At 47.8% G+C, this 21,698-nt stretch overlaps 1 protein-coding gene and 1 long non-coding RNA gene across 2 annotated transcripts; one reads left to right on the forward strand and one right to left on the reverse strand.

The window, feature by feature from the left end:
• Nucleotides 1-1,267: 1,267 nt before the first annotated feature.
• Nucleotides 1,268-6,521, reverse strand: LOC109503556. Its single transcript, XR_002162628.3, has 3 exons — nucleotides 5,365-6,521; nucleotides 4,431-4,512; nucleotides 1,268-1,943 (listed from the first exon to the last, which is right to left on the reverse strand). It is a non-coding gene; the product is annotated as an uncharacterized LOC109503556 (long non-coding RNA).
• Nucleotides 6,522-6,528: 7 nt separating this feature from the next.
• Nucleotides 6,529-19,931, forward strand: ATOX1 (antioxidant 1 copper chaperone). The gene is made up of 4 exons (XM_011285958.4): nucleotides 6,529-6,667; nucleotides 13,322-13,397; nucleotides 17,035-17,203; nucleotides 19,793-19,931. The coding sequence occupies exons 1-3, from the start codon at nucleotides 6,662-6,664 to the stop codon at nucleotides 17,157-17,159; spliced, it is 207 nt and encodes a 68-aa protein (XP_011284260.1). The 5' UTR covers nucleotides 6,529-6,661; the 3' UTR covers nucleotides 17,160-17,203; nucleotides 19,793-19,931.
• The last annotated feature ends 1,767 nt before the right edge of the window (nucleotides 19,932-21,698 follow it).

Consider the following 21,698-nt stretch of genomic DNA (forward strand, 5'->3'; position numbering starts at 1 on the left):
AATGGATTTTAAAGAACATAAAATTTACCATTTTAACCGTTTTGAAATGTCCAATTCAGTGGCATTAAATGTTCATTCATACTGTCATGCAACCGAACTCAATGTTTATAAATGTCAACTAATCAAAAAATATTTTGAGCACTTTAGGAACTAAATAAAATATGGCTGTAGGCCAGCTTCAGGCAATTTGCAACTCTGCCTGATGCCATGCTACCACTCCCAAGCGTGCACCCTAAGCCTCCTGCGCTTTGCGGCCTCTCTCTTCTCTTGCCTGGGCTTCTCTGTGGACCCTTGCATCTCAGAACATTTGACCTAGGCTAAGGATTTCTTGGTGGATAAAGCAGTGAGGCAGCTAACACATACCTGTGTTATAACACAAAAAACCAGACACTCAATATTCCGGAGGCAGTAGACAACAGCTACAAAGGCCTTTCTATCCAAAGCTTAACCCCAGAATCTGCTGAAGAGCCGAATATTCGCGTAGGTGGGGTCCAGGCGTAAGGTCTGCCGGGACGAAGGTACCTAACCACTATCTGTGAACCTGTCACCTACACATTCCTATCCTCACAACACTGTTGGCCAGAGAGGGCCCATTTCTCAAACCTGCTGGTTTAATGATAAAGTGACTTATCCAAGTTTGCAATGCTAGTAAGGAGACTGCTGGGTAGTCTAGAATTCAGAATTCCTGAATTCTGCTTTTTAAAAAATATTTTTCTCTGTGATTCTTAATATATACTTATTATAGAAAAAGTGGCAAAGGTAGAAAAAAATGGAAATAAAAATCACCTATAATATTGGAACTGGTAACGATAGTACACATAGATCTGAAGATATAAAAATGTAGTTAATAAAGATTTGAGAGGCAAAAAAAAAGTTTTTTTTTTTTTTTAGTTTATTTTTGAGAGAGAGAGAGAGAGAGAGAGAGATCACGTAAGTTGGGGGGTGGGAAGAGAGAGGGGGGAGAGAGAATCCCAAGCCCCGATGTGGGGCTCAAACTCACAAACCATCAGATCAGAAGTCACGAACCATCAGATCATGACCTGAGCTGAAGTCAGATGCTTAACTGAGCCACCCAGGCGCCCCCAAGAAAACCTTCCTTAAGAGGCAATCTGACTCTATCAAAATTGAAAATGAATAGCAATTTCACATTAGGCATTTATTTTACTTTTTTTTTTTTTTAATTTGAAAGACCGTGCACAACCTGGGGAGAGGGGCTGAGGAAGAGAGAGAGAGAGACAGACAGACAGACATAGAATCCTAAGTAGGCTCCACACTCAGTACAAGGTGCTCCACCCCATGACCCTGAGATCATGCATGACCTAAGCCGAAATCAAGAGTCAGACTATTCAACCAACTGAGCCACCTCGGCACCCCTATCCTACATAAAATTTTAAGCAACGACCTAGGTATATAGATTGTTATGTAATCATTATCAGCACCATCTCACGGGCCGTGAGTTCAAGCCCCGTGATGGGCTCTGTGCTGACAGCTCAGAGCCTGGAACCTGCTTCGGATTCTGGGTCTCCCTCTCTCTCTCTGCCCCTCCCACGCTCAGGCTCTGTTTCTCTCTCTCTCTAAAATAGTAAAACATTTAAAAAAGAAAAGACACATTAAAAAAAAAGAGAAAGAAAAAGAATGTGTCAGGGGCAAGTACCAGGAAGTCTGAGTAGCAGTAACTGAAATAAAGAAGGAATTACATTTCTCACATACCAAGTCTGGAGGCAAGCTGCAGTGGGCATTGGTTGAGTGAGCACACAGTCAGAACAAGCGTCTTTGTGATTCTCTTGGCGTTTCTTTCCTGGTTACAGTCTAGATATCACATCAATATTCTGGTCAGGAAGGGGAAAGGCGTGGTATCTGTTCCCCTTGTGAAGAAAGCAAGAGCTTTCCAGAAACCTTGTAGCAGACTTCTGCTTCTGACTCATTGGCCAGGGCACACGTGGCTGCAAGGGAGGATGGGAAAGCAAATATTTAGGGGATGCAGGGATCTGGCCTCTACAGGAGCAAGAGTGAAAAGACTGGGAATGAGTATTGGATTAGCCAACCAATGGTTTCTGCCACAGGGACTGGTGGAATAACTTATAGTACAACTGAATAATATTATGTATCACTGAACAGAACAAAGGGAATATGTACAAGAATAAACTCTGGTATTTTGTAAAGTGAGAAAAGCAAGTTGCAAAATTGTGTATAGTATGCCTTCTGTTTAAAAAGGGGTAGTCAGGGGCATCTGGGTTTCTCAGTCCATTAAGCAGCTGATCCTTCATTTCAGCTCAGGTTGTGATCTCTCAGTTCGTGAGTCCAAGCCCCTCATCAGGCTCTGTGCTGATGTATGGAGCCTGCTTAGAATTGTCTCCTTTCTCTCTGTCCCCCCTCTCAAAAATAAAGAAATGAACCCCCCCCCAAATTAAAAAGGTGTAAATAGGGTAGACGAGGGAAACTTGCTTTTCCCTGTATACCCTTTTGTGCTATTTGAAATTTTTATGTATTTATCTTTTTAAGGGAATTTAGTGTTTGAGGACTTAATTTCTTTTTTTTTTAATTTTTAAAAAAATGTTTATTTATTTTTGACAGAGAGAGAGAGACAGAGCATGGGGGAGGAGCAGAGAGAGAAGGAGACACAGAATCAGAAGCAGGCTCCAGGCTCTGAGCTGTCAGCACAGAGCCCTACACGGGGCTTGAACTTACAAACCATGAGATCATGACCTGAGCTGAAGCTGGACGCTCAACTGACTGAGCCACTCGGGCACCCCTATTGAAATTTTTCAAATTTGGGGATTTTGCCTGTAATCCTACATGCATGCCAGATAACTTCTATTAACATTTGCTGCAGTGCATTTCAGGCTTATTTGTATGTAAATAAATGGAATTTATGCAGATATTTGCATATAAGAACTATAATCCTATACATTTTCCCCTCTTCACTGATCAACCTTCATTTGTCCTATCTAATGAGTTTCCATAATGTTGCCTGTCATTAAATTGTGCTCTCTCTGTTTAACCTCCCTCTTCCTCAATTCTCTAACCTGTTCAGTCTTCCTCTGCCTTTCCTTTAATATCCTCCACCCCTTCCCCCTCTGCAGTGATCTTGCTTTCCCAGCCCCAGTGCACAGTTGACCCCAGTGTTACCAAGATTTTAAGCCTTGCCTTCACTGGACCTAAGGAAATGCCTGGCAGGTGGGAAGGAGATGAAGGGCTAAGGGGTGAGCATTTTGCCCATAGGGGAAGAGACAGTGCCAGGGAAGCAAGGAGAAATTCCAGCAATTATAAGAATTCTAATGTTTTTGATGCCTATCCTGTGCCAAGTAATGTGCTAGGGGTTTGCATACAGAATCCTACTTATTCTTCCCAAGAATACCACAAATAGGTTGCTTTGAGGAACCCACACGTCCCGGTTTGCCTGGAACAGTCATGGTATATGCCCTATAGTCCTGGTATCCCCTTTCGCTCTCAGAAGGTTTGGATAAAAAATTGTGTGGTCACGTGGGGCATCTGGATGGCTCAGTCAGTTGAATGTCCGACTCTTGGTTTCAGCTCAGGTCATGATCTCATGGTTGGTGAGTTCAAGTCCCCGTTCGGGCTCTGCACTGACAGTACGGAACCTGCTTGGGATTTTCTCTCTCCGTCTCTCTCTGCTCCTCCCCTGCTCTCATGCTCTTTCTCTAAATAAATAAACTTAAATTGTAAAGTCACCTTAACTATCCCTGTTTTATAAATGAGGGTATTAAGGCTTAGAGAGGTAAAAAAATCTGCCCAAGGTTATACAGCTGCAAATGAAAGGGCTTAAATTCAAACTCTGGTCTATATGGCTTTGTATGGTCTGCGTAGACCGAAATTTCTTCCCCCAAAATTCACATGTAGAGGCCCTAACCCCCAAAGTGACTGTGTTTGGAGATGGGCCTTTGAGAAGCTGATAAAGGTTAGATGGGCTCCTAAGCATGGAGCACTAATCCAATAGGGCTGGTGCCCTTATGAAAGGAGGAAGAGGGGCACCTGGGTGTCTTAGCTGGTCAAGCACCCAACTCTTAATTTTGGCTCAGGTCATGATCTCACGGTCATGGGATCGAGCCCTGTGGCCTCTACACTGAGCACGGAGCCTGCTTGGTCTCTTACCCTCTCTCTCTGCCCCTTGCCTTCTTGCTCTTCCTAAATAAAAATAAATAAACATTTAAAAAATAATAAAAGGAGGAAGAGACACCAGAGCTAGCTCTGTCTGCCATGTCTGCTAGCAAGAATGCAACCACTGCAAGCCAGGAAGAGAGATCTCACTGAGAACCGAACCAGCCAGCACTTTGATCTTGGATTTTCCAGCCTCCAGAGCCATGAGAATTGAGAAATCAGTGTTGTTTAAGCCACCCAGTCTGTGATATTTTGTTATAGCAGCCTGAGCAGACTAACATAGGCTCCAATTTCCATGCTTTACCACTCACCATGCTGGAAGTGGACCTCCTCATTCAGAGCTGGCGTGAGTCAGTGGCCTAGATTTATCCCTTCCATTTCATGTTCTTGAACCTAGACCAAGGATAGATCCATTATCCTCTTTCCTAAACCAAAGTAGGCAGGTTGTTGCCACTCCCTGTATCAGTGTGAGTCTAATCAGGAGAGAGAAACCACACCATAATTTGAACAAGGAGAGTTTAAAGATTATAATGAGTCTGTGATAATGAGGCATCGGCTTGTAAGAAGGAAAAGAGAACTCTGAAGAATATAGAAACAGCAGGTACAAGGAGCAGCCACTGCTGGTAGGGCCAAGACAGTAGCATAGAGCATCCAAGGGAGAATCCCCCAATCCCCATGCTAGGCTGAGATCCCAGGCCTCGTGGCCCACTGAATGGCAGAGTAGTAGTTATGATGTCATGCAGGTGGAACTTGCTAGAAAGCCACACTCTAGGCTGGAAATTTTCCCTCGAGGGTACCGGAAAAAGCTCTTCAAAGAGAGGCACTTCACTGTAGGGGGACAGATTCTGAGGGAAGCTGCTGGCCTCATGGTACTGCCCATTCCTGTTACACAGCAGGAGTCCGGTGCTGAGGAAGCTGTCCTCAGAAGCTGGCCATGAGGCAACCACACACACTGCAAGGACCTGGTGAGTGAACACACTGGAACCAGGAAGGAAAACCTTTCCCCTTCCAGTGCCTCTCCAGAGCCTTCACTGACAAGGTTTAACATCCTGCCAGTGGGGAAAGGAAAAAAATATTTAAAGGGTCCAGATCCGTTTTCATAAAGCAAGCCCAAAAAAGATGAATTGGAGGTGAGACACTAAATTATGAGCACACCTTCTCAAAAACGTTTCATGTATTAAGACTTCAGTTTTCCTCAACCAGTGGTTCCCCAAACCAAAAGGGGGAGGGGTACTAAAAGTATACCTTGAAATTAAGGGGCAGTGAATCTAGGATGAAGCCTAGAAATCTGGGTTATTAGTAGGCTGTCCAAGCAGTTCTGTTGATGAGACGGCTTTGAAACTACGAACTCCGGGGGAGGCTGGGTGACTCAGGCGGTTAAGCACGTGACTCTTGGTTTCAGCTCAGGTCATGATCTCTCTGGGATTGAGCCCCAGTTGGGCTCTGCAATGACAGCATAGAGCCTGCTTGGGATTCTCTCTCTCCCTCTCTGTCTACCTCTCCCCTGCTTGTGTGCACCTGTGTGGCTTGCTCTCTTTCTCTCTCGCTCTCTCTCAAATATTGAAACTAGTAACTCAGACTGGGCTCCTCTGGCAAATTCCTTGGATATTCCAAGAAGTCCTCCCCGATGCTTGTGTGTGTGCAGAGGGGTGTATGTGACTGAAGTTCTGAGTCTTGCCATGCCTGTTTCTCTGTTTGTGTCCTAGAGCATCTCTGCCTCCATCTGTCTTCACCCATAGCTGTGGGTCTCATATCCTTGTCGCTTCATTTCTCCACCTCTCTTTGTCCCTGCCTCTCAGTCTGAATAACTGCCTCTCAAGCCCTGCCCACTCTTGTCTTCCAACTTTTGTACTTGCTGTCCCCTCTGCCTCCCTCCTTCCCAAATAGCTCATCTTCCTTCATCAGATAAACGTGTACTCTCCGTCCTCGACTCAGATTAGCTCCTCCTGAAACCTACTGTCAGCCAGAACCCCTCTCCCGCCCCCCAACAGGCTCCAGTTCGCGATCCTTTCTCTGCACCCGTGATACCGTCCATCCCTTTAACACTGCATTTTCATCGCCTGCTTCCTCCGCTCCCTGCCAGGCTGTCTCTTTCACTACTGCGCCTTGGATACCTAGCACACAGTGCTGGCTCACGGATGGGACTCAACTCAATATTGACTGAGTCAAGAAATGTTTGTCCTTTTTAGGGAGGTGTGGGGTTTGTCGTGTTCACTGCCGGGTCCTTGTATTCCCAGCCCCTAATACAGTCCTGACACTGAGCAGGTGGTCTAAACGTGGTCTGTAGGCGTTGCAGGCTGGCCCCGGGGGCTGCAGAAGCGTGCGGAATCCCAGAGCCCCGCCCGCTCAATGGGTGAGTGGCGGCCAACGGCGGTCCCGCGGCTCCCGGCCGCGCGGCCAGGGAGGCGGGGCCTAACTGCCGGCCGCGACGAAGGGGGCGGGGTTTCGCGTGAGGGGCGGCGCTTCTCGGCACCCAGCCCCGGAAGCACAGCGGCGCTAGAGCTCAGAGCCAGCCCAGGCGTCGCTACCACCACATCCAGTCATGCCGGTAAGTCCCTGCTAGCTCCCGCCCCGCGCAGACCCGGGCCCCCGGCTTGCGCCTCCGCTGCACCGCCGATCGGCCACACGTCGCTCTTCAAGGGCTCAGGCCGCAGCCGGAGTTATTGTCTCTCTTCTCACTGTCTTCCCATCTACTCCCAGCTTCTGCGACCTTCCAGAAAATCCGATCCGAAAGGGGTTTTATGTAGGAGTCAGGCTTCAGGACATTGGAGCTGCGGGCCTCCAGTGGTTACAAGCCCAGCCCTTCCTTGCATAGATGGGGAAACTGAGACCCAGGGAAGGGCACAGTCGCCGAGCGGGTGGCGAGCTGGAACTGGGACGTCTCGTCCCTGCGCCTTCACCCTGCTTGTGCCGGTCCGCGGACCTGGCCTGAAAGGGGGAATGGGGGAGGGGGGAAGATGGTGGGGGGAGGGGGAGGGTGGCTGTGGCCTCCGGGACGCGGCAGGTTTTCAGAGGTCCGTGGTTTCCTTCCCTTCCCCTGCCCACTCTGGCCGATTTTCAGTTCAGCGCTGAATGGAGACCGTGCTTTTTTTTCCTACAGATCACTTTTTGAAACTGAACCCCTAAGCCCTAGAGAGGTTAAGGGACCTGCTCAAAGTTGCCAGTTGCTCACTGACAGAGTTTGGAGAGGAATGAGCCGGTCTTAGCCGCCTTTGAAGTTCACTCAGTCTTAAAGCACATACGTGGTTGCCCAAGGCCTCATTTTGTAGATAAGGAATTAAGGACTTTCACAGATAAGAAAAAGAAAAAGCCCAGTAACTTACTGGAGGGAGGTCTCGGAGGCGTTGGGTGGAGCCAGGATTAAGCCCCTTATCTTTAGTCTCCCAGTCTCTCCTGGCCTGATCACTTGGGAAGTGCCAGACAAAAGTGGTCACACCGGCTTGGGAATAAACTGTGATGTCAGTTACATCCTGTAGATCCTGGTTGGGGTCATGTGGTGTTTACCAATTTCCTCCAGGGTGCCTAGTTAATGGCTCTGCTTCAAGAGTATACGCAGATGTGTCCCACAGATACCCTGTGTCTTAGCAGCCTAGCTTTGGGGAGCTGACAGGTAAGCAAGAAGTTCCCCGGGCCAAGCCACAAACATCTCAGGTGTCATTTCCCTAGGGTTTTGCCAAGTGCCTTGAGACAAATCCTCAGACAACACAAAGTATGGACAAAGAACCTGACAGAATCAGCCCTCCTACTGAGCAGATCTGCCTTTAGCAATGTTAAGAGGACAGCATTAATCCCCCTGGGACTGGGATAGTGATGGTTTTTGTAGGGGGTGGCAGTGAAGGAAAGGCCAGCTTGAGAATCACTCTGTTCTGGCTTCGCTTCTGGGGGTTTTGACAAGCGAAAGACCCTCCAGAGCGGATGATCAGAATGAAGGCACCATACCACAAGAAGAGCAGCTGAAGGAAGGCGGTATTAGTTCAGGGGCCCGTGGTCAAAACTGAGAGGGGAAGAGCGTGTCACACGAGAGGATTCTCCAACAAAAACTTGGAATCTCAGAAGCCTCTGAAAAAATCTGTGCCCTCGCCTGTCAACCTCAGGCCTGAGGTGACCTCAGGCAAGTTGCTTTGCCTCTCTGTGCCTTGATTTCCTCATCTGTAAAATGGGAATAAAAACCGTGATCTCAGAGGACTATTGTTAGTATTACCTGGGAAAATGCCAGGTAAAATATAAAATATGTAGCATAGCCACTGACATAGCTAGTCCCCAAGAAATGGTAGCTCTTGTGTAGACATCGGACAAATAGGGTAGGACCTATAGGCAGGCAAGTGTTAACCCCACTTTAACAAGGACCACAGTGGTTGAGAGGTTAGGCTTGGAAGAGACATTTTCAGTCTAGGCCCTGCTACTCACTAGCTGTGTCATCCTGAGTGAGTGAACTTCTGAATGTCTGAACTTAAGCTCCCTCTTCTGTCAAGAAGGGATAATGAGGCCATCTCCTGGGAACATTGTGGTGATTAAACACAGTAATGCACACAGAGGGTTTCGAGCAATGCCCGACATGTAGTTTGCACTCAAATATTAGCGTTAGTAAACTCCTTATCGACATTGTGCTTAAAGACTGAACAGCCTGGATTTTCGAGAAAGAATTCCTTCCCTGGGAGGGGGCTGGACAATGTGACCCCACTGCTTTCCTGCCCTTCCAGTTCTGAGATTCAATTAAGGACTTGTACAGTTTACTAGACTTTTTTTCATTGCTTTCAAGGACCCGTCTTAGAGGTGATGTGGGGAGGCTCTGAGGGACTGAGGCAACAGGGGGCCAGCCGGCCTTGGGCTTCTCTGTAAAGAATAGATATTCTGCCCATTAAGTAGATTTTTCTCCCACCCCCAAATCGACTTTTGCAACTCCGACTAGAGGAGAAGAGCGCTGAATTGTAACATTTGCCACCCAGAAGCCGCCTTCTGGCTTCTGACCTCTGTACTGTGGAGGCTGAAAGGGGGCCTGCTCTCTGTAGTCAGCAGCAGAAAGCTGCCCGTGTTTGTTGACTTTAGGTTCTTGGGCAGCATAAACTTGTGCTTTTTTGCAAGGTGTCCCACTCCCAGAGCTCCTGCTGAGAGTCACGGTCATGGACTGGCAGCTGGCAGTGTGTTGGCTGCTCCACAGCTAAAATGGCCCTGAAGCCAGGAGGGCCTGGGTTCACATCCCAAGCCTCAGCACAGACTTACCACGTGACCATGGGCAGCTCAGTGAACCCCTGGGAACTGCAGGAGAAAAACAGGGTGACTAGCTCCTTTTCCAAGCTGAGCGAGGACTAACTCAAGATACCGTACAAAGCGCATTTGGCACATATGGGCACTCAATAAATAGATTTAGGTATTATCTTGGTCTTGTGAACCCTTTAAAGCTTTGATTGGGTATTGATAAATACCCAACCGATAAATCGATTGTCTGATGGTTATTCTAGAGCAGGGGTCAGCACACTTTTTCTTAAAGGGCCAGGTAAATACTTAAAAATGCTTTAGGCTTGGGGCACCTGGGTGGTTCAGTCGGTTGAGCGTCTGACTTCGGCTCAGGTCATGGTCTTGGAGTCTGTGAGTTTGGGCCCCGCGTCGGGCTCTGTGCTAACAGCTCAGAGCCTGGAGCTTCCTTCAGATTCTGTATCTCTCTCTCTCTTTCCCCCTCCCCTGCTCATGTTCTGCCTCTCTCTGTCTCTAAAAAATAAATAAATGTTAAAACAAATTTTTTTAAATAAAAAAAAAAATGCCTTAGGCTTCATGAACCACGTGGTCCATTACAACTACTCAGCTCTGCCATTCCAATGTGAAAGTGCACCAACGAGCTTAGCTGTGTTTCAGTAAAACCTCATAAGACCCAGGTCACAGGCAGGCTGTAGTTTGCCAATTCACCTTCTAGAACAGCATCTCAAACTGTAATGTGGGTAGAAATAAACTGGGTGTCTTTTTAATTTTTATTTATTTTTATTTTTAAATTATTATTATTATTATTTTTTAACGTTTATTTATTTTTGAGACAGAGAGAGACAGAGCATGAACGGGGGAGGGGCAGAGAGAGAGAGGAGACACAGAACCGGAAGCAGGCTCCAGGCTCTGGGCCATCAGCCCAGAGCCCGACGCGGGGCTCGAACTCACGCACCGTGAGATTGTGACCTGAGCTGAAGTCGGACGCTCAACCGACTGAGCCACCCAGCCGCCCCTATTTATTTTTATTTTTAAAGTAAAACCCGACATGGGGTTCAAAACTCACCGCCCCGGGATCAAGAGTCGCATATTCCACCGACTGAGCCAGCCAGGTGCCCCCTGGATGTCTTGTTAAAATGAAGATTCTGATTCAGGAGGCCTGCGGTGGGACCTAAGATTTTGCATTTTTGCAAGCTCCCGGGTCATGCTGATAGTGTCCTCTAACAAGCTGAAGGAATGAGTGGGGTTTAACTAGAAGAAAAGAAAAACTGACCATTTTCTTTAAGGCAGTTTTTGCAGATCTGGCCTCAATAAAATAGTTGAAAACCAAACTCCTAACTCTTGGTCTTAGTTTCCCGTGGACCCCATGATGATAAGCCAGACCCAAAGATGTTCTGAGACTTGGAAAGAGCTTGAAGAAGCCATTGGTCCAATTTTTTTTTTAATTTTTTTTTAACGTTTATTGATTTTTGAGACAGAGAGAGACAGAGCATGAACAGGGGAGGGTCAGAGAGAGAGAGACACAGAATCGGAAGCAGGCTCCAGGCTCTGAGCCGTCAGCACAGGGCCCGACACGGGGCTCGAACTCACGGACCGTGAGATCATGACCTGAGCCGATGTCGGACGCTTAACCGACAGCCACCCAGGCGCCCCAGTCCAATTTTTTAAAATAAGCAGGCTCCAGGCTCTGAGCTGTCAGCACAGAGCCCAATGCAGGGCTCAAACCCACAAACCATGACATCATGACCTGAACTGAAGTCAGAGACTCAACAGACTGAGCCATCTAGGCACCGCCATTAGTCTAATTTTTTGCAGGGGTGTGGTCTTGCCTCCTGGTGTCCCCCCAGCGAGTTAAAAATGGAGGGGCCCAGGGCCCACCCCGAAGCCTCAATGCGGATTGAGGCAGCCACCTGCAGAGTCCCATGTCCTCAAGCCCCCAGGTGATTCCTGTGTGCACGGAGGTTGAGAAAACTTGAGTTGGCTAATACCTTTTTGGTATGGATAAGGTATTATATACCCCTGACTGGGGCCTTACGGCACAGGGATTTTTGCCTGGGGTCTTCCAGCAAGAAACATTGCTGTGTCCAGAATTCCAACTGAGATAACAAATTTGAAATATTTTGAAGTGCTCTATGAAAAATGTAGCCATTTTTTTTGAAGTTAAAAAAAAAAGATTGGAACAAACTAAAAATAATAATCCAACAACTAATTTTTCACCCGTGGAAACTACTGGTAGGCTCCAACCTCTTTACTTCACGTTTTAGTTATATGTTGCTCTTGAGTAATTATCTCAAAACCTTGGTAGTTCAAAACAATAAACGTTCATTAATTCATAGTTTCTGAGAGTCAGGAATCTGGGAGTAGCTCAGTGGGGTGTTCCTGGCTCAGGGTCTCTGGTGAAGCTGTAATGAAGATGTTGGCCCAGACTGTACTCATCTTAAGGAGCATCTGCTTCCACGATGGCTCCCTCACCTAGCTGTTGGCTGGAGACTTAGTTCCTCAACATGAGCACCTCTCTATAGGGTTGCTTGAAGGTCTTTAAGATTTTGCAGCCAGAGGCACCTGGGTTAAGCATCGACTCTTGATTTTGGCTCAGGTCATGGTCTCACCGTAGTGAGATCGAATCCCGTGTCGGGCTCCGCACTGTGTGTGTAGCCTGCTTAGGATTCTCTCCTACTTTCTGTCTCTCTTCCCCTCCCCACACCCAAAATTAAAAAAAAAAAAAAAAAAAAAAAGATGTCGCAGCCAGCTTCCTCCAGAGTGAATGATCCCAGAGAGACAGCAAGGAAGTAGCCACAATGTCTTTTATGACCTAGTCTCGGAAGTCACATAACATCACTTCAACCATATTCTACTGGACACCCATCCCTGAGACATAGTGGAATGGGACTTCTCAAGGGCATAAATACTCAGGACTTGGAGATCACTGGGGCCATCTTGGATGCTGGCCAGCACACTTAAAATGTTTGTCCCATTCACTAACCTGGAGAGGGACTCTCATCCCCATTTTGCAGATGTAGAAACCAAGGCAAGAGGAGTTCAGTAACTCAGTCACACAGCTTGTAAGTGCTAGACCTGGGAACTGAAGCTCATCTTATTTACAGAGATTTTAAAATAAAGGATGTATTGGTATAAGTAATCCTTGTCTGAAAGCAAAGGAAGGACCCAGAGACCGTCAACCAGCTGTGTCAATCATCCATTCACTCAACTCAAGCACCTACTCTGTGCCAGGCACTCACTGTTCAAGTATTGGATTGCGGCAATGAACTGAACAAAGCTTGCCTTCATGCACTTGGTTTGTCAGATACCCTGGAGACTATAGGATGTTGAGCCTGTATGAAGAGTCCAGGAGTCTGGGTCCCCTTACTGGCCGGGCCTCCAACTCACTGGGAGCCCAGGCAAATCCCTTCCCTTCCCAGGACTCAGGGGCTGCCTCTGGCAGTGAGGCATGTGGATGACAACAGTGATCTCTGTGTATCCGAACACCAGGGAAGCTTATTAGCCACAACAGACGCCCCAGCCCAGACTTGTTGATCAGAACTGGTGGTTTTTGGAAGTTCTCAAGGGATTCTAATGCAGAAGGTGATCTTCCGATGCGTAGATAAGATCACCAGATCAGCATTGCTCAGAGTGCGTGGGCCCACCCCATATCAGAGTTATCAGTGTCTTGAGACAACCCCATAACTCAAGAATCAAGATTTTGAAGGTAAGACTAGAAACCAACATTTGAAACTAGCTTCTCACGTGGTTCTACTCATCGTGTGCTAGACACTCCTAACGGATTTGTATGGATTACCTCATTTAATACAACAACCTGTAAGATGGAGAAACCCTTCCTTCCTCCACTTTACAGTGTACTAGAAGGGCTCAGAACCAGGCCACTGGTGAGTCTGATGGCAGATCTTGCCCTCTCTGCCCTTTGTCTTCGTCTCTGGGTGGACCTGCGCACTGCTGGGGCATCTGGGTCGCTCTACACGACTTAGCTCATGGTCCCCTTTGTCTGTTTTAGAAACACGAGTTCTCTGTGGACATGACCTGTGAAGGCTGCTCCAATGCGGTCAGTCGGGTGCTCAACAAGCTGGGAGGTGAGTGAGCGGCCCAGGGTTAGGAGCGAGGTGGGGGAGACCGAGGCACTTCTGTCATGCTCAAGTGCATGCAGAGGTGGGGCAGAAGCTTGAGTTGAAGCTGATAGCAACAGTAAAACTACGATGTACTTAGCATGTGTCAAATATTCTGCTTAGTGGCTTCTGAGGATCAAGTCATCTACCTGTCACCACAACTGTTTCGGTAGCTTCTTGGACTATCTCCATTATAAGCAGGAGGAACTGAAGTTCAGAGAGGTTAAGCAATGTGGCTGAGATCACACAGTAAGTGGCAGAGCTGGGATTTGGCCCCACAATCTAGCTCAGAGTCCTGGCAGAACTAGTTAATACGTTGGTGATCTTCAGTGTGGTAACTTTTGATAAGATACATTTGAGTGTCATTTTCTATTAACGTTTTTAAAATTGTAATATTAAAAAATAATAAACTTTGACTCAAGTCATGTGCAGAACTCCTAACACACCCCTTCTGGACGTATTTAGAAAGTGATTACTCTCGGGGCGCCTGGGTGGCTCAGTCAGTCAAGCGTCCGACTTTGGCTCAGGCCATGGTCTCACAGTCCGTGAGTTCAAGCCCCGCGTGGGGCTCAGCACTGACAGCTCAGAGCCTGGGGCCTGCTTTGGATTCTGTGTCTCCCTCGCTCTCTGCCCCTCCCCCACTCATGTTCTATCTCTGTCTCAAAATAAACAAATGTTAAAAAATAAATAAAAAAGAAAACGATTATTCTCGTCCAGCCTCCTCAGTTCTCAGCTGGGGAAACTGAAGCCCAGAGAGGGCTGGGATCTGGCCCTGGGGCTCCATGAGGTAATTAGTTTTATTTTATTTCTTGATAAGATTTTCATTTTTACGACCTTAGATAATACCCGGTTTTCAGAGGGCTTCCACATGGATGTGCTCTCACTAGCACTTGGAACATTTCCTCTGAGCTGTCCTTTCCATCTGTGGAATGGGGATGTTGACACCCGTGCCCAAGAGGGGAAGTGACTTGCCCGAAGTGAGTCAATGGCTGGTTTCGAGTCCCCTAAACTGGAACCTTAGCTTGAAAGCATCTGAAGCAGTCGGGAAAACGTGACTGCTGACTTTTCTTGTGTGACCGTGGCCTCTTCTCCCGGGGGCCTGAGTTTCCCCAGCTGTGGTATGGGCCTGTCAGCCTCTGTCAGCTTTCACCGTGGATATTTTAAGAACGAAACTGCTCAGAAGCCCCTCGGATACCAAGAGGCACACTCCGGATGAAGGGAGGGTGGGTCTATGTCACTCTTGACACCCAACCTGGAATCTGGGCTGCAGGGAAAACAGTTTGAAACCCATTGGATTAGATGACCCCAGAGTTTCCTCCAGCTCTACGATGCCACCAAAATATTTATTCCAAAGAGGAGGGAGACACTTCTGAAATGAAAGACAAAAATCCAGCGTGTAGCAAGGACACATTGCATTTTTTTTTTTTTCTCCCTTGGTATCCATTAGGTACAAATTCAGACATTATGATAAAATCCTGTGCCTGGGTGGCTCAGTCGGTTAAGCGTCTGACTTCAGCTCAGGTCATGATCTCACGGTTTGTGAGTTCAAGCCCCGCGTTAGGCTCTGTGCTGACAGCTCAGAGCCTGGAGCCTGCTTCAGATTCTGTGTCTCCCTCCCTGCCTGCCCCTCCCCCATTCATGCTCTATCTCTCTTTCTCTCAAAAATAAATAAACATAAAAATAAAAAAATCCTGTGTCATGGGCTTTTTAAGGCTCTTCAAGCATTTGGGGATCTCCCTTTGAACTGGGACAGGTTTCTCCCTGTCTTTCACTACTGTCCCCTCCTGGGTGGCCTCTTGAGGTGAGGTAGAAGGGTTTTCTGAGTTGGGGTCTTAGATGAACAGTTCTGGGCCTGAGGATTCACAAACTAATGGCATATGTGAACCGGAGAGACCATAGGGGCTGGCCACCCCCAATTCCTTCATGTACAGATGGGGAGACAGAGGTCTCTAATGGGCAGGACCCGCCTGTGGCCATCTAACAAGTCAATAATGAAGCCAGGCCTAGAACCTATCAGGGGCTTTCCCTCTGCATTCTGTCGTCTCAACAAAACACATTATAGGTACTCCCATGTACTGCTCTGGGGGCGAGGTGGGTGGCTTGAAATTGGCACCGTCCTTCTGGAGGGTGGTTTTACAATATCAACATTTAACACGTGCCAGTCTGTTGCCCCACAGTTTCCATCCTGTAAATTCATGGCATATAAATAGTTGGACAAGTTCTATAAGCTATGCTCAAGTGTGTTTACTGCAGCCATTGTGTGATAATAGTGCAAAATTGGAGGCAGCAATGTCAGTGTCCCTCAGCAGGGGACCGAGTGGGTGTATGGTACATCCACACTGGGGAATGCAGTGTAGCTGCTAAAAAATGATGTAAGTCTGTGTGTACTAAGATGGGCAAGGTATCCCGGACATCGGAAAGTGAAATATAGCAAGACCTGTGTATACAGTATGATGCCCTTTGGGGGAATGATTTTTCATTTGTCTCTCTGCAAAAAAGACTGGGTAGATGCCGTGCTGTTTGTAGTGACTTCTGGAGGTAGGAGATAGTAGGGAGCCTTACGCTCTAGTTTTTTTCAGACACGTTTGCCTTTTTTAAATGGTGTATCTGTATTATTATTATTTTTTTTTTTTAGTTTATTTATTTGAGAGGGTGAGGAGGGGCAGAGAGAGAGGGTGAGAGAAAATCCCAAGCAGGCTCCACCCTGCGAGTGCAGAGCCCAAAATGAGGCTTGATCTCACAAACTGTGAGATTATGACTTGAGCTGACATCAAGAGTTGGACACTTAGGGGCGCCTGGGTGGCTCAGTCGGTTGAGCGTCCGACTTCGGCTCAGGTCATGATCTTGCGTTTCGTGAGTTTCAGCCCCGCGTCGGGCTCTGTGCTGACAGCATAGAGCCTGGAGCCGGCTTTGAATTCTGTGTCTCCCTCTCTCTCTGCTCCTCCCCCGCTCATGCTCTGTCTCTCTCTCTCTCTCTCCTTCAAAAATAAATTAAAAAAACATTAAAAAGAAAAAAAACGAGTTGGACACTTAACCGACTGAGCCACCCAGGCATACCTGTATTTTACTTTTGAAATTAAAAAGAAGAAAAAAAACTTGAAAGAAGCCCAATCTAGAGTAGGGATTGGCAAACTACAGCCCATGGGCCAAATCTGGCCAACAGTCTGTTTTTGTACAGCTGAAAATGGTTTTTGCATTTTTTTAAAGTTTATTTATTTTTTTCTGAGAGAGAGAGAATCCCAGGTAGGCTCCGTGCTGTCAGTGCAGAGCCTGACGCAGAGCTCGACCTCACGAACTGTGAGAACATGACCTGAGCTGAAACCTAGAGTTAGATGCTTAACCAACTGAGTCACCCAAGTGCCCTGGTTTTTTACATTTTTAAAGGACTGTAAAAGCAATACACACAGAGAAGAATATGCAGCTGAGTCCACGTGGCCCAAAATGCATAACACATGTCCTCTGGCCCTAAGATTTTGCTGGCACCTGGTGTGGAGGAAAGGGGAAGGCGGTTGTGAATAAGAATTTTGTAGCCTGGACTCTTTCTTGCTCTGACTAGGATGATCTCTGCTTCCTCCCCACACCCCCCGACTTCCTCTTCCTGCAGGAGTTGAGTTTGACATTGACCTACCCAACAAGAAGGTTTGCATCAACTCTGAGCACAGCGTGGACCTTCTGCTGGAGACGCTGGGAAAAACAGGAAAAGCTGTTTCCTACCTCGGCCCCAAGTAATGAGGGCCTGGACCCCTGGGCCCAAGATGGACCAACGGGGGCAGGTGGGTGAGGCCCCTTGTACAAAATATTTCATTATCTAATGCAAATCCTAAGTTCAGGAATCCTCAGAGCCTTCCTAGAGCACACAGAACACTGTGTTAGATGTCTCCCAGGGTCCCTTTTATGACTTGGGGAGTGCATCTCATGATCAGCGGGGTTTAAGTATAGAGCGTATGACCCTGAGCAATGCTTTGATAAACTGTCCCATCCGAGAGGATGCCTGTGCCCTGGGTCTCATGCTCCTGTGCACTGACCAGGTAAGTTAATTCAACTTGGTCTCTCTTCCCACTCGGAACGGCTGTCAGCTTCCTGACCGTGCCCTCTGCCCAGATGAGTACAAAAATAATCCTCGTGTCCAAGCTGGATGCCCCCTTTAATTTTACACAATGCAGAGAGGCACATAAGGTGCCCTGTGCCAGAACCGTTCACCGTGGAACCAGATAGACGTGATTTGTGGAGCCAACACTCCTTCCCTCTGTGCCCAGCCACAGCTTCAGAATCCTCCACAGCACGGCCCTCCCTAGCTGTCACTGCCCAGGTAGTGCCTTTGGTGTTTCAGTTCCAGTGATTGCCACGTCCCTGATGTGGATCAGTGCTCTCAGTGCCGTTGAGAAACACGAGGCTGGAGAGGGAAAGTGACGTGATCCCAGCCACACACAGGCGAGCGGCAGAGGCAGGATGAAAGGCATCCCAAATCAGAAAAGAAGTTATTTTTTATTTGAGGGAGAGAGAGCGCGTGTGCGCACACAGGGCTGGGGGCAGAGAGAGGTTGAGAATCTTAAGCAGGCTCCACCTTTCAGCACAGAGCCCAGTGATGCGGGGCTCGAATTCACAAACTGTGAGATCATGACCTGAGCTGAAACCAAGAGTCAGATGCTCAGTGGGCCTGAGCCACCCGGGCACCGCTGAAGTGTACCACTTAGTGGCATCCACTGTGTTCAGGATGTTGTGCAACTCTCTGGTTTCAAAGCTTTATCACCCCAGAAAAACGCCCCAAACCCGTTAAGTAGTCACTCAACACGCCCCCCTCTCCCACCCCCTGGGAACCACTAATCGGCCTTCTGCCTCTGTGAATTTGCCTATTCTGGATGTATCATTTAAGAGAAGCCATACGAAGGGTGGTTTCTGGGTGGCTCAGTCAGTTGGGTGTTTGACTCTTGGTTTCGGCCCCAGGTCATGATCTCACGGTTCGAGAGTTGGAGCCCAGCATCAGGCTCTGTGCTGACAGTGCAGAGTCTACATGGGATTTTCTCTTTCCTTTCTCTGCCCCTCCTGTGTGTGCTCTCTAAATAAATAAATAAATAAATAAATAAATAAATAAATAGGGGCGCCTGGGTGGCGCAGTTGGTTAAGTGTCCGACTTCAGCCAGGTCACGATCTCGCGGTCCGTGAGTTCAAGCCCTGTGTCAGGCTCTGGGCTGATGGCTCGGAGCCTGGAGCCTGTTTCCGATTCTGTGTCTCCCTCTCTCTCTGCCCCTCCCCCGTTCATGCTGTCTCTCTCTGTCCCAAAAATAAATAAAAAAACGTTGAAAAAAAAATTAAAAAAAAAATAAATAAATAAAGGGGGGGGGAACCATACGATTTCCATTAGTGTAATATTTTCAGGATTCATCCGAGCCCTAGCATGTATCAGTACTTTATCTGTGGCTGAATAATTCTCATAGTTTTTAATTAACTTATTTATCTTTGCTTTTTATTATGCAAATTTTAAATGTACGCGTAGGAAAATGAATCCCTATCTACCATCACCCAGATCCAATTATAAGTCCTTGCCATCATTGTCTCAGCTATGCTCCACCAACCGTACCCCCCCCTCCAACCCCCCCCCCCCGCCATTTTAAAGCAAATTCTGGATAGCAGCTAATTTTATCTGGGCCTGTGTGAGCAAACACGTGTAGTGTGGAAAGACTCAGATGCACAGATTCTCGGTGAGAATCACCTATCAGGTGAACTTTACCCCACACATCCCTGCAGCATCTGCCTCAGTCTGTTTTAAGAGGTTCTCCAGTGACGGATTTGAAGCCAGGTTTGGGAATCAGAGAGAGCATTTCTTAAACAATTTTTTATGTTTATTTATTTTTGAGAAAGAGAGAGAGAGAGTGTGTGAGCCAGGTGGGGGCAGAGAGAGAGGGAGACACCGAATCCGAAGCAGGCTCCAGGCTCCAAGCTGTCAGCACAGAGCCCGACGTGAGGCTTGAACCCACAAACTGTGAGATCATGACCTGAGCTGAAGTCGGAGGCTCAACCGACTGAGCCACCCAGGCGCCCCAGCATTTCTTGGTTACAAAGTCACCTCGACTATCTGTTCCTTGGCAGATTTGTTTGCTTGTGATTTTGTTCGCTGCCTTCCCAACGTGAATTAAAACAGGACAGGGAGTTCCATCCCAGCAGCCCTGGAAGTTTCCCAGAAAGGCCTCGGTGGTGATTGGCTGAGCTAGGTTAATGGGTTCCAGCCAACCCAGAATAACAGACTTAGTTGGCGGGGTGTGCACCCCCACAGCTGCCTCTTAGTGAACCTCTACTGCTTTGCAATGCCTCCATGTGCACAGCAGATGGCACTCTTGCCCCACCTAATTTCTCCTCTCTTCCAGGTCACTGATCCTCTCCTGCCTTCCAGACAGACCTGGGGCCTGGCAGTCCTACTCGGCAATGGGGGTTCCCACAGAGACCCTCACTTGCTCTGCTCCTCCTTACCTTCCCTGCAATAAAATCGAGCCACTTTGGTTGGAAGTGTTGTCTCTTGCAATGTCTGCATGTTACTTGTTCACATGCTGTGGAAAAGGTAATTACAATGCTTTCTTGGGTTGGAGTTCTAAGAGCTCCCAACCGGGAGCAAGAGGCCTGGCAGATTGTGATTCTTTGCTCTGTGACCTTTGGCAAGTCACTTCCCCTCTCCGGGCTTCACTTTTCCTCATCTGTAAAGTGAAGATGTTGGGCCAGATTGGCAATCCCCTTTGTTTTCAATATTTTGAAAGACTTCTGTCCATCCTTAAGTGCATTGCATTTCAAGGATGTTAAATCTTAAACAGTTAGAATAGTGGCTAGAGGCTTAAAGACAGACTGCCTGGGATAGAGTCCAAGCTCCGATACCTCCCAGCTGGGCCATTATGTCAAAACAAAGGGAATGTTTTAGTGTGTGTAGCTTTATTTTATTAAAAGAAAAATACGTTTCTGTACACGTCTCAGACTCTTAAAAATTATTGAGTTCCTCAGAGAGCTTTTGGCTCTATACGTTGTGCCATATTAGAAATGAAAACAAATTTGTGACATGCAAGAATACACAAGCACACCTCCCATTAATTAGCCTTCGGGACTAGATGAAGCCACTGTATGTCGTTCAGGTTCTGGAAAATTTCACCATATGATTGTAAGTGAAAGAGAAAAAGGCATCTCCTGGAAATAGTTTTTTTCGCCTTTGCCTTCGGAAAGAGTCTTGGGTAACACACGCTGAGAAAGGCTTTAACCATTTATGGGGCACGCATGGAGGAGACCCAGCTGTCACCTTAGATGGGTCACCTAATCTCAGAGGCAGCGTCCTCCTCTGCACACTCAAAATGCCTTCAACTCGGGGAACTTGGTCGCCAGACTTATATAAGACTTTGTTTCAACTCTAGACTGTGTGAGAGCAAAATTTTGGTCCCATTATGCAGTTATTAAACAAGTCTCCACCATTTGTGCCTTTGTGGCCCTCAGCCTAGGGCCTCTGCCAACCCTCATGGTATCTGGCTCTTTGGCCACCAGATGGCAGTGTCATTTGGGCTTGACAGCAGGAGTTTAAGACCCATCCTGTGGGTTCTGGGGGGATGAACTTGAGAGTTTTTCCGTTTTCACGGTCTCCCAGGAGACCAGGTTCAGGCTGGCTGGCCCATTGGGAACACCCCAGGATTGAGGCCCTGTGGCTGCCTAGGACGAGTGGCCCTTGGAGGAGTTCTTCCCCACCCAGTTTCCAGCTGAGGCCCTCAGGTTCGATCTCTGAGGCTCCAGAAGAGCTGGGGAAGCTGCCACGCCTACCAGCAGCCCAGCTGGCTGTCTATGGAGCAAGTAAGATCACACAGCAGAGTGTGGGCCTCTGCAGGGGTGGGAGCGGGGAGCCGATGTGTCTGCATACTATTGGGGTGCTTCTTCCAGAGCCTGACCCCGCAGCCCTTGCTGCAGCCGGGCCACTCCTGTGTCCCCTAGGTGTCCCCTAGGTGTCTCGCTTGAGTCTGTGCTGCCCCACCCTCCCCACCCCCATCCTGTCTCCATGTACAAATTCCTTTCCCTCCCTTACATTCCACAGCCTCCATGAAACCTCTCCACAACTGGAAGTAATTTATTTCTTCTCTTGGCCCTCACGGCATTTATCCCACCAGCTTCAGTGTTTTGACAAAGCTTTTTGTCCACGTGTCTTTCCTGCCCTCAAGGATCAGGCCAAGCAGAGAAAAGGAACTGGGGATATTTGATGGCTGTGTAATAGGTACCCTTGGGGGGATGTTTACTGAGTGCCATGCCCTTACA

This window comes from Felis catus, chromosome A1, assembly GCF_018350175.1.
Source record: "Felis catus isolate Fca126 chromosome A1, F.catus_Fca126_mat1.0, whole genome shotgun sequence".
Classification (NCBI taxonomy): domain Eukaryota; kingdom Metazoa; phylum Chordata; class Mammalia; order Carnivora; family Felidae; genus Felis; species Felis catus.